A 13,382-nucleotide genomic window follows, 5' to 3' on the forward strand; every position below is an offset into this window, starting at 1 on the left:
CAACCATACATTCATACAAGCATACAGAAAAACTGGAATGGCAATGCCAATGCCATGAATAATCTTGAATTTGGTATCTACTGAGCTATTTTTGCACTTGGGGAACTCATCTTCTTTCTTCATATCTACCTTTCCAAGTCCCAGGGCTTTATTGTATGGATGTGCTTTGAATGCAATTTTCCTGCTTCTTGGCAGGGGTTAGACTAGATGGCCTATGAGGTCTCTTCCAACTCTATGATTCTATGATGTGGTGAACTGGCACAGTAGGCAGGACCGTTGGCTTTGGTAATGGACCCTATCATATGACACCATGCGGTACCCGGTGCCAGTCCACCACTTCCCCGTGAGGAAGCCATAAGGGACTATTGATGACTTTTTGGCAAAAAGACTGTTGGCTAATCTTTCAAAGAAAAGGTCTGGCAAAGCCTCTTTGAGTATTTCTTTCCTCAGGAAATCCTTTGAAATTCCTGTGGTCGCTGTAAGGCGACAGCTTGAAAGCACACACACACAAAAGAGTATAGACAGACAGGTGGTGACAAGACCGCTTATATATACGAATACTATATAATCTTCTTGTTTCATGGGCTTACTGTATTTGCTCTCCTTCTTTCATAGAGATATTAATTTATATTCTCTCTCTCTCTCTCTCTCTCTCTCACACACACACACACACACACACACACACAAAATTACAATGAAGCAATTGTTTATATATGGCTTCAGGAAATTATGCAAACGGCCATGGCAATTCTGTCCCAGGCAAAGCCAGAGCCCTGAGGCTTCTAGTCCCAGTGACGTGTCATTTCAATTTTGCTGACACAGGGAGCTGGAAATCACACGCCTGTGAGTTCAGGGCTGAGCTCTTGCCAAGCAAATGCTGAGCTGGTTCTGAACCTCTCCCTCTTCAGAAAGGCAATTTCCTTGCCTGGTGGGGTTTTTGCCTGCATGCCACCTTATGTTATCTTCCAAAGTGTCCTACATTCTTTTTTCTGCTTGTTTCACTTCGCTAATTCTTGATCTGCCACCTTTCTCTGGCCTATTCTGCAGCCTTGTTCCTTGCATTTGCAAAAGCCCTCTTCCACTCCTTCTGATCCCTCCCACAGCATCTGGATTTTAGGGCTTGGGCAGCTGCCTGTTGCCTGGCAATAAGGGGTGTTTCTTCCCCCTTCCTTGGCCTTTTTCTGCATTCCTGCCTCACAGTTGAGCTTCCAGCCAGCCCTGACTTCTCCCAGATATATCTTTAGTGCAGGCGGAAAGGCAAAGCTCCACTTCCTGAACTTGTCAGCCCTTCCCTCTCGGATCGACTCTTGTCCAGCCTATGGCCTGCTCTTCTTCAGCTCTTTTGCCAGGTGATGCCACTGCCTTTGCTGCCGCACTCAGGACTCTCATCAACAACCCACAGTTCAGGTGAGCCAGCTGGGAGAGCCGGCTAAGAAAGACCGGGGATCAGTGCACAGCTGCGGATGAAAGGCCACGGGAAGAAATCTGAGAAGCAGCTTTCCAAAATAGTTTCACTGGCTCGCTTAGCTGAAATAATTTTTAGTGTTAGGAAAGAAGCAACCCATTCCTGGTCCTAATGCTACTTCAAGCAGGAAGATAAAACAGCCCAACTCAGCAGAAGTGTGTACATAATCGGTTGTCTCTTTGACATCATCCTACTCCTTTTGCTGGATGTGGCTCCAGTCTGTTAGGGAACTGGAAGGAGGTAGGATTCATGTGTTTTCCTGATATCGTTGGACTGCAGCATCCCACAGCCATAGGCAACATAGGCAGTGGTAAAGGATGCTGGGAGCTGAAGTCCTGGAAGGCCATATGATTCCCATCTCTATTTTATACATTTTTAATGTTCCCTATGAAATTTATGGAGCCATCATAAGTCAACAGGCAACTTGAAGGCACATACACAGATATAAAACAGATAGTCAGCCCTCTTTATCTATAGATACTGTATCCACAGATTAAATCACTCACAGTTTGAAAAACATTAGTTCTTCTTCCTCCCCAATCAAAAAACAAATCTTGTTTTGCTATTTTGTATAAAGGACACCCCACCATTGTATATAATGGGACAAGCATAGATGGATTTGAGTGTCTGTGGCTGGTGGCGCAATGGGTTAAACCCTTGTATTGGCAGGCCTGCAGTTCGAATTTGGGGAGAGCGGGTGAGCTCCCTCTGTCATCCCCAGCTCTCCATGCGAGGACATGAGGGAAGCCTCCCACAAGGATGGTAAAACATCAAACATCCGAGCGTCCCCTGGGCAATGTCCTTGCAGACGGCCAATTCTTTCACACCAGAAGTGACTTGCAGTTTCTCAAGTTGCTCCTGACACACACACACACACACACAAATCCTGGAACTAAACCTCAGCAGATACCAAGGGCCCACAACACATTAATCCCTGTGGTTGCTTGCTCCTTCCAAACAATGTGGTACTACCTTTTAGTTATTTGAAAAAAGGAAAGAAAGGAATGCTCTCTCTCTCTCTCTGTAGTGTTTTACTTAAGTTTGTGAGTATGTTGTCCAAAATAAGAGGTGCTTCATAGATAGTAAAATTTAACGTAGGTAGCTGCTCCCCATTCTTCTTCCCACCAAACAAATTTGGCTTGTCTATCCCACGCTCTGTCATCCATTGCTTACGAGACAAGCCTAGATTGAAACCAGTTTTGCTCAAAGGAGCCTGAGCCCAGTTTCCTGTTTGCCAATTTGGTAATGCTTGCCACATGAGGCATGCATACAAGCAGTGCAATCCGGCAGAAGGGCGGAGTTCCAGCCCCCTCGGCGTCAAAGCCCTATTCCTGTGAGCGTGGGATGACTAAAACCATAGGGATCAAGGCATTTGTTTACCTCTTAGCATTCTCAAAAAAGGAGGCTTGACTTTGCTTTAACCAAAGAAATATGAGATTCAATTAACAGTGCAGCAGGGATTTCGGTAGAGATCCTGCCCCTAATTTCCATTCATTTTTTACTGTGGGTTTTCTTCCTAAAGGAGCTATACAGTATACCTGTGTTTTCCTTTTCCTGGTGATGGTAAGAGCGCTTGTATAACATGCTTCTGCTCAAAGTGGAAAATATTACTTTTTTGATTATATCTCCCCAAACCCCTCAGTTGGCATTGCTACTGGACATTCAAGTGCATAAAACAGCTTTCCACATCACCACCTTCTGCTCTTCCTTTGAGCAAATCTTCATTGCTAATATTTTTGACATCCCATAAGATATATGGCAAACAAAGTAGCCAATATGACATGAATGATCCCAGTTTTACTACCTATGGAGATCTAGCACTGATATATATTCCTGAAGGGGTTGTGGATTGCTTGCTGCCACAAAGCTGAACTTTACTTAATCATATTATGGATGACTAGTCCTGTAATGCTCGTGTTGTAAACAGTACCAGACATGCAAACAGGAAATTATTATTTAGTTGTGGTCAAGGAGACAATTAAGGGCTCATTTAGGTCCCAAACTGATGGGAGTTTTTTATGCTGAATCATAAAGTTGGAAGAAACCACAAAGGCCATCCAATCCAACTTCTTGCCCAGTAGGAACACACAATCAAAGCACTCCTGACAAATGGCCATCCAGTCACTGCATAAAAACATCTAGAGAAGGATGCTTCATTACACTCTTTTTTCGTGTCAGAAGTGACTTGAGAAACTGCAAGTTTCCGGTGTGAGAGAATTGTCTGTCTGCAAGGACGTTGCCCAGTGATGCCCAAATGTTTTGATATTTCTACCATCCTTGTGATAGGCTTCTCTCATGTCCCCACATGGAGCTGGAGCTGATAAAGGGAGCTCATCCGCACTCTCCCCGGGTTGGATTCAAAACGGCAACCTTCAGGTCAGCAACCCAACTTTCAAGTCATCAGTCCTGCCAGCACAAGGTGCTCAATGCGCCATCAGGGGCTCCTCCATTACACAGTCAAACAGCTCTTACTGTCAAGAAGTTATTCCTAATGTTTAGGTGGAATCTCTTTTACTAAGCTTTGAGCTCTGTCATAAAACCGATAAGATTAGTCTGGCATGACTTGTTTCTAAGAAACCTATGTTGACTTTTCGTGATCATGGCATTCCTTTCTTGTGCTTACAGACTGTTTAATGATCTGCTATAGAACATTTTCTGGTACTGATGTCAGGCTGACCAGGCAGTCACTATCTGGGTTCTCTTTCTTTCTTTTTATAAAGATAGATACAACATTTACCTTCTTCCAGTCTGCTGGAACTTCTCCTATTTTCCAGGAATTCTCAAAGATTATTGTCTATGGCTCTGTAATTATTTTTTCAGTTCTTTTAATATCCTTGGGTGTGATTCATTAGCCCTAGAGACTTGGATTCATTTTGATACCTGTAATACCTCTTTACTTATTCCAGTGGTTCTCAACCTGTGGGTCCCCAGGTGTTTTGGCCTACAACTCCCAGAAATCCCAGCCAGTTTACCAACTGTTAGGATTTATGTGAGCTGAATGCCACAACATCTGGGGACCCATAGGTTGAGAACCACTGACCTATTCTGTGTTGCATTTCTCCTACTGCGTAATTGTTGCTCATTTGTTCTAGGTAAAGGGTAAAGAAATGTTTATTGAAAGGGAATTTTAGTGGCCAAACTGCAGCATTATTTCAGTAACTGAGAAAATCACATTTTCTCTCTCTGTTAGTGAATCCAAAAAAGAGCAGTGCTATATGGCCATGGTTCTCAACCTATGGATATTGTTGATATTGCTGAACTATAACTTCCTGAATCCTTTCCATTGGACATATTGCTGGTGTTTCTGGAAACTGAAATCCAGCATCATTTTTGGCGGCATATGTTGGAAATAATTTCAGAATGAAATGTGCTTTTGTTGGCATTATAGGCATCTATTAGATAATGGATGTGACTAGATAATACTTAATAATTGTGTCGTCGAAGGCTTTCATGGCCAGAATCACTGGGTTGCTGTGAGTTTTCTGGGTTGTATGGTCATGTTCCGGAAGCATTCTCTCCTGACGTTTATATATCTACAGATATATAAACCTCACCTAGTTTCCAACAGACCTCTCAACCTCTGAGGATGCTTGCCATAGATGTGGGCAAAACATCAGGAGAGAATGCTTCTGGAACATGGCCATACAGCCCGGAAAACTCAAAGCATTCCTACTTAATAATTGTTTTGCCAAAGGCAAAGGTTCTTTTTTTTTTGGAAAAAAATTCAAGAAAGAAATTTATTGAAGCAGCAGATATAATAAAAGAATCACAGAAAAGAAATACAAACCAAGCAAGTTTCTCAATCAGTTACTGGGAACCCCTGGAACAGCAACAAGGAAGACCCCAGTTTTGGCCAGATTACAGCACCTTCCCAGTCATCAGCCTGCATCAAGGTTCCATTTTTAGGCTGATATGGGAAGTTTTTATATCTTGCCAAGCCAAGGTGCTATGTGTTGCCCAGTATAGCATCTTAATCAACCACACCTGTTTTTCCTAGGTGTCTTAATATGGTGATGTCTTCCCATAACTCCCAAGATAAGCCATATTATCCCAATTAGTTCTCAGCCTTGACAGTATGCAGAGAACAGAAAACCAACCCTTAAAGGAGTCTTCATTCTCTTAAGGGACATAAAAAGGAATGGATCAACTGTGCACATTACTATCTCCTCAATATTACAATAGTCATCTGTGAGTTTTCCCTACAATAATACCATAAATTTCCTTAGGGCCTGGATGCTCCCCACTGTAAAAAAAAAAAAAAGTCACACTTAGAAAGTTTACTTCTTTTATTGTATGGCAGTACCTTTTGCAATACTTCAGCTTTTCTATATGTACTGTACTCATCATATTGAGTATTGGCTCACTTACTGTGTGTCACCTATTTTAGTTACGTACAATTGTAATTGACTAGTATTTTAAAGTAACAAAGCAACTAAGCTTTGTTTCCCCACTGCATCTGCAAAAAAAACAACAACCCTTCCCCCCTCTTAATGCGCAGCAGCATAATATTACATAAGTGCTGTTAATTTGGAAAACCCCCCAAAAAGTGCAAGTATCCAGTGGCTGATAGCCTGTACTCGCCTAATATGGCTGCTTGCGTTGGTGTAACTTGCAACTGTGATAATTGCTTTGTTTCAAAGGAACATTTCACAGTGCAATCTGAAAAAAGGCAGATCAATTTTCTAACCCCTAGAAGAGAGGAAGTCGTTTTCACAATGGAAAATGAAGTGCTGAGTCAATTACCAAACAGGCAGTGATGTGGGTATCTAGGTTTACACATTCTTGTTAGCTGTTAATGTGGTAGGAAAATCTTCCCACACCTGCTCTTTAATACAATGCAACTCTAGTGGGTCTTTCTAATAAGTCTGATAACCCTGCATATATATAATTGGGCAATTTATGACAAAGCTTGAAATACAGAAGTGAATGTCATGAGGCTTTGCTCATGACCACTTAAGTTCATGCTAGTTTCCTAGTCATCTGCATCCAGTAATCCTGTGCCATGTGCAGAATTTATCCATTTTTTTGTCATGCTGTTACAAAGCTAGGAGAAGTTACATTCTGGATTATACCTCCCATAACCCATCATCCAGCCTCACTGGTGGCCACACTCACTGTGGAACAATAGCCAAAATAAGTAACTTTTCCAAGCTGTGTGTTATTGCTAGCCATAATAACAACTGTGGCAATGAGAGACATTGCCACCCCATGACATGGGTAGAACAATAGAACAGCTGCTGTAATCAATGTGTATTCCTATTAAAGGAAATTAAAAATGTAAATATAAGTAGCATTTTTAACTTCTCCAGACATCTCTGGAAACACTACCAGACCCCACCCATTGGGGGTTGCACTTTTTCTGCTCAGTCAATGGTGCACATGCACCCACCAACACAGTGCCGCAGCATTTCTTAGCTACTGGCCCAGCTAGCAATCAGCCTTGCTACTGCCACAATCAGTAGGCTTCCCTATAGGGCAGTGGTTCTCAGCCTGTAGGTACCCAGGTGTTTTGGCCTACCACTCCCAGAAATCCCAGCCAGTTTACCAGTTGTTAGGATTTCTGAGAGTTGAAGACCAAAACATCTGGGGATCCATAGGTTGAAAACCACTCCTATAGGGGTTTAATTCACCTTACAACATTTGCAGTCACTGTTATGGAGCACAGAAGACAAAGGGAAAGAAGGAGAATCCAGAAAGCATAGCATTCCCTATCTTCCTGGGTAAAAAGTTTGGAAAATAGTGTGCCCTGGCCTTCCTGGGATAAAAGTTCAATATTAATCCAGGGAATATTTTTGCCAAGCTACCAGGAAACGCAGTGAAGGCACCCATACAGAAAAATGCTTACTGCTACAGCTTTGTGTGATTCAGTGCATAATACTTGCCTGGGAGCCGGGGGGGGGGGGGGGGGGGGATAGTCATGTAAGGGTAAAGATGAATGGGTACCCTGATGATGATTATTATTATGATGTTGATGATACAGTGGTAATTTTATTTCTTGCCCCTCTTCTCACAGCTCAAGGCGGGTTACAACATTGCTAAAACACATAATCAAAACACATAAGCTAAGGGTTTGTAATCAGAGTAGGAATGGAAGGAAGGGAAGGAACAGTCAGCTGGAGCACTGAGCATGGGTGAAGTTTAGCGCATCACTTGGAAATCCTCTTTTGGTGATGGATATAGGCTCCCTAACAGATAGCAACACATTGAGCTCTGCCACTTCTATTTGACTCTCTTATACACACTGGCAGCAGTACTTCTTCCTCTTTTAGATGTTGAGATACATAGTCTGGAGCAGTGGTTCCCAACCTTTGGTCCTCTGGGCACTTTGGTCTTCAGCTCCCCCAGTTCCAGCTGGTAAGCTTCCTGGGATTCCTGGGAGTTGAAGTCTAAAACAACTGTAGAACCAAAGGTTGGGAACCACTGGTCTAGAAAAAACCCATATGATCCGAAAAAGAGATGTGCCTGAATCCACCTAGTTTCCTTGCTTCCCTGAATGTCTTCTTGCAGGCAGCTCAAGATAGCTCTTACTAGGCAGCAAAAATGAATTTCTATTGACTGCTCATACACGCACAATGAGAAGTCAAAATCTTTCCCAAACAACATCAGACAGGAAAAAATTGTAAAAGGAGAGACATATGGACAGGTTATTAGCTATTCATCGGCAATATAGCTTCTGTTTCTTGAAAGATAAGTCAACAAGGCATTAGGTGCAGTATTGCTTATGAAATCAGCTTTATGCTCAGAATGCATTCATCCACTGCATAGAAGTTTCTCATATAGTTGGCAAGAAATCTAACTAGCACAAGTAGAACCACTAAAGTGGGCAGACACAATAAGCTATACCTGCTGAAATTCCATCTCCCACTCAATTGTTGAAGATACAGGAACCACTCCAAGAGTAGCTACCCACATGAGAACAACTGGGAGCACCCTAGTCATTGCCAACAGCCATAAGATGAGCATATTATGGATCAGATCCATGTATTTGTGAAATAGCATCCTATAGACAGAAGCAGATGGAGAAAATAAAATACTCAGTAGACAGAACATACAATCCCTGAGTCTGGACACATAGCAGCATGTTTGGAAGAAGGACAGAAACAACTGATTGTGCCATCTGATTGCACAGTCAGTTCTTATGCCTCCAACTCCCCACATTCCATGGAAGTGGAACAGACTGCAATGTTTTTTTTTGCTGTTTTTCTTCTTGCGGATTGTAATGAAATACCACCTATACAGTGTAAAACCTATAACAGTTATTTATCTAATGAGCGATTTTGTAAGACAAAAGTGATTATTAGTGTTTGATCAGCAGTGTGGTAGACACATCTTCTCTCCTACAATACAGTTAGTGTTGGAGTAGATGAGTTTGTTGGTGAAGGCACTGGGTATTTGTGATTGGATTCCCATGGTAAAAAGGGATCTTTTAATGTTAGCAATGTGCACTGGTGAACATTTTCTTTGTTTGTTTCTAAGTTTCTGCAAATGGCCATGCAGCAAAATGCAAAAAATTCAAAATCATCAGGCAAAGATGTTAAAAATCGTAGAGGAGAAGAAAAATTACAATATCAGAGCCATAGGCCTTTGTTATATTTTGTCTCAGATGTTACATCTGTTTCAGTTAAGATGGTTTGGAGGGATTCTGCCAGGTACTCAGAACACAAGAAGATGCTGATGATGGACCAGACAGAAAGCCTCTCTAGTCCAGCATTTTGTTCTCACAGTGGTCAACCATTTGGGAACCCCACACACCTGATTAAAATAACATAACATCTCTTTAAAGCTATCCAGGTTGGCACCCATCGCTGTATCTTATGCAATGCTGTGTGCATAAAGGCGTACAGTCAGCTGGGGTTAAAGACACAAGACCTCAATGAAAGTGAAAAAATATACAAATAAATAAATTGTAATTGTTTTCACCTGAGAGACACACCACTATAGGAATTTCTAGGTTTTCCAGGGTTTTTTTTGTTTTTGTTTTTTTTGTGTCAAGAGCAACCGGAGTTGCTTCTGGAGTGAGAGAATTGGCCGTCTGCAAGGACGTTGCCCAGGGGACGCCCGGATGTTTTGATGTTTTTACCATCCTTGTGGGAGGCTTCTCTCATGTCCCCGCATGGAGCTGGAGCTGATAGAGGGAGCTCATCCACACTCTCCCCAGGTGGGATTCGAACCTGGTAGCTTTCAGGTCAGCAACCCAACCTTCAAGTCACTTAGTCCACTACGCCATCTGGGGTTTTCCAGTATGACTGTGGTCAACTTCCAATGGAAGCTGATTATAGAATTATGCTGGAAGATTTAGAGATTCCTATTAGAGAGGTGTTCTCTCTAGAAATCTCTAGGACCTCCAGCACAACAGGATGAAGCTGACCAGAGTCACACCAGAAGATTTAAAGGTTCCTAGAGATAATCCATGAATAATCAAATCTGCAAAAATAAAAACCACAAACGTGGAGGAACAACTGTATTTCATTCTATCTGTCGCGAATGTGTCTTGCTTCTCAGTAGAAGGAAAGTACCTGGATGAAGTAGAGCAGAAAGCTGAAAAACATGTCTCGTAACCACTCATAACTATACTGAGCTCTCAATTGTCCCTCTCTCTACAGCGATGTGACATTTCTGGTTGGCAGAGAGCAGCAGGAGGTCTTTGCCCATCGCTGCCTCCTGTCCTCCCGCTGCCAGGCCTTCCACTCGATGCTGAGCCAGTCCCAGGAGGTTCGTGCCCCATTGATCCTGAGACAGGTGCAGCCAAAGGTGTTCCTCGCCGTCATTGAGTATCTGTACACTAATGCTGTTTCCCTCAACAACCTCATTGTAAGTATCATATCCATCATTAATGACTGGTCTTCTAAAACTTTATCAAAAATAATTTTTGTGAAGGATAAAAATCTGACTTTTCTTCCATCATTTGCATTTTCTCTGATTTTTTTTAAAATCCACAGTTGCTTTGCTGTTTTTATTGTATCTTACCTGTACTTTTATTATGCATCTTTACTATAGCCTTCTTTGTCCAATTATTATTCATATTATTTAGGAGGACTAGTGAATTTCTTAAGATGGTGCTGCTAGTACTCCTGATTTCCCCCCAATTTGCCATGGCAACTATGCACCTAGAAGGAATAATTATGCACAGTGGCTGAGTAGCTAATCACAGGGTCTTTCTGAGCCACAAAAATGCCAGCAACCTGCTAGCAGAATGACAGTGCAGCTGCTGCTTGATTGGATATACTAAGAATCTGTTCCAATAACTCTGCAGTGATCTTTGTAAGTCTAATGTCTTTGTATCAGATTTATTCCATTGCCCAACACAAGTCCTCATATTTGAAGTCAGCCTTTCTGCAAGCCTTTTGTCATAGATCTTTCTGCCCTAGTTTTGAAATCCAGCATATTCTCATGGCAGCAGAGTTAGGCATGTGGGCTGGGTTTGTGCAAGAATACTGGCCTATGCAACCACCACCAGTTTCTGAGATTGTCATTGAGCTGGTTGCTACTTTAAAGCACTTGACTGAAATATTCAAATGACTGGCATTGACTCAATTCCAGATTGGTTTGGGTTGTTTTATAGCAGCCACAGTAGCACAGTGGGTTAAACCGCTAAGCTGCAGAACTTCCTGACTAGAAGGTTGGCAGTTCGAACCCGCAGGACAGGGTGAGCTCCCATTGTTAGCCCAAGCTTCTGGCAACCTGGCAGTTGAAAACATGCAAATGTGAGTACATCAATAGGTACTGCTTCGGCAGGAAGGTCACATGACCGTGGAGGTATCTATGGACAATGCCAGCTCTTTGGCTTAGAAATGGAGATGAGCACCACCCCACAGAGTCGGACTCGACTAGACTTAACGTCAAGGGAAAACCTTTACCTTTACTTTACTTGGGTTGTTCTCTCCATCTTCTTGTTCCATTCTTTGGGGTCCCTTTGTAGTAATTTCTTGAATCAGCACTAGGGTTCTTCCAAATGCTATTTTAAACTGGGAAATGATTAGAGAGGAGATCCCATGACTGGAAAGGCAATTTTCCCCTCTGTGAATTTTTTTGTTCTTTTGTAGAGCCAAAGGGTTTTAGTGCAAAAGAAATATTTCACTGATGCAATGTAGCACAATAATTGAAAAATAAAGGAAGGAGAAAAGAAACATGCAAACTGTTCCAATATGTCTCAGAATTGAAAGAATCCACCTCAGGGTGGGAATTCAGTCTTGCAGTTGATGCCAGGAATTGCCAAAAAAAGTCTGGAATAATAGAAAAGTTACTTGGATTTTTAATAGAACAAGAAGCGTATCTACAAATACAGAACCTCTTGAGACATTTTTCTGGCTAGAAGAGATCTGTATCTGGGACTCCTTTTTTGAGGTGGAGTGGAAGGGAGTCCTGGCTTTTTAAAAAACTATACATGACAAATGGCTAAAACGTGGAGACCTTTTTTACAGATGTTCAGGTAATAATGCTGCATAATGCCTACCCTGTATTTATGTATGGATTTTGAAACCAGGAAATGAAAATATCCCATCCTAAAGCATTAGGGTTTTTAAAAGTACTGAATCAATATTTTACCAGATATTTTTATTATTAAAACCAACAACTATAATAAATTATCAACTTCTTTCACCTTCTCCATGCTAATGATGAGAGTGCAACCACCTTGGAGAGTAACCAGCTTGGGAAGGTTTTGTAGCAGATAGTTATTATATATATACATATATATACATATACAGTAGAGTCTCACTTATCCAAGTTAAACGGGCCGGCAGAAGCTTGGATAAGCGAATATCTTGGATAATAAGGAGGGATTAAGGAAAAGCCTATTAAACATCAAATTAGTTTATGATTTTACAAGGTAAGCACCAAAACATCATGTTTTACAACAAATTTGACTGAAAAAGTAGTTCAATATGCAGTAATGTTATGTTGTAATTACTGTATTTATGAATTTAGCTCCAAAATATCACGATATATTGAAAACATTGACTACAAAAATGGCTTGGATTATCCAGAGGCTTGGATAAGTGAGGCTTGGATTAGTGAGACTCTACTGTACATATATATATATATATATATATATACAGTAGAGTCTCACTTATCCAAGCTAAACGGGCCGGCAGAAGCTTGGATAAGGGAATATCTTGGATAATAAGGAGGGATTAAGGAAAAGCCTATTAAACATCAAATTAGTTTATGATTTTACAAGGTAAGCACCAAAACATCATGTTTTACAACAAATTTGTGTCAAGGACAGAACGCCACTAGATAAGATTCAACACAGTTTATTAAAGGTACAGAACCAAAAATGCTCGTAAAAAACAAAGAGCTAGTCAAACATTCGCCTTCAATATGAAAAGTCACTCAAAAACGGTTCAAAAGATAAACCGGATTAAACAGGAGTTTAATCCGGGTTAAACCAAAAATGCTTACTTCAGCCTGGGACCTTAAACAAACAAAAGCTGGTAAACAAAGATTCAATAGAACATAAATACTGGCAGCAGATCCCTCTCTGCTACTCAACAGCTGTGGTTGAGCAACTAAGTTGTTACTCCTCCGTGCAGCGGGCGAACTCCGGGTCCAAACACATCAATCAAGGGTTGCAGCGGTCAGCGGGGTCCCAATCCGGTCCGAGGTCGATTACCAGGTGCAGGCGTCTTAGGTTCCACGAAATCCTCCGATAGTCAAAGAAAGGGTCGTCCAAGATCGTAGTCAGTCAGTCCAGCGTCAATTCCGAGTAGGTAAATAATGTCCGTCAAGAAGACGACGGAGGTCCAAGCTAATAAGATTAAACACAGGTTGCACAACAAAAGCCCACACAGTTCCTCCCGCCGTCTATGGCCAGTGTCCTTGGTAACTTACGTATTCAGCAAACGAAACACACCCGTCTTCAGGAATTTCCCAACAAGATCCCAAGCGTCCGTCCAGATTACCTTGCCCAACGCAA

At 41.8% G+C, this 13,382-nt stretch overlaps 1 protein-coding gene across 1 annotated transcript in view; it reads left to right on the forward strand.

Annotated features, from left to right (window-relative positions):
* The first annotated feature begins 1,160 nt into the window (after positions 1-1,160).
* btbd19 (BTB domain containing 19) overlaps positions 1,161-13,382 on the forward strand; it is a 73,559-nt gene continuing 61,337 nt past the window's right edge. Inside the window, exons 1-2 of the mRNA XM_008109537.3 lie at positions 1,161-1,407; positions 10,069-10,276. Coding sequence (XP_008107744.2) covers positions 1,319-1,407; positions 10,069-10,276 — 297 coding nt within the window. The 5' untranslated portion in view covers positions 1,161-1,318. The remainder of the gene's footprint in view (positions 1,408-10,068; positions 10,277-13,382) is intronic.

Source organism: Anolis carolinensis, chromosome 4 (genome assembly GCF_035594765.1).
Source record: "Anolis carolinensis isolate JA03-04 chromosome 4, rAnoCar3.1.pri, whole genome shotgun sequence".
Lineage (NCBI taxonomy): Eukaryota > Metazoa > Chordata > Lepidosauria > Squamata > Dactyloidae > Anolis > Anolis carolinensis.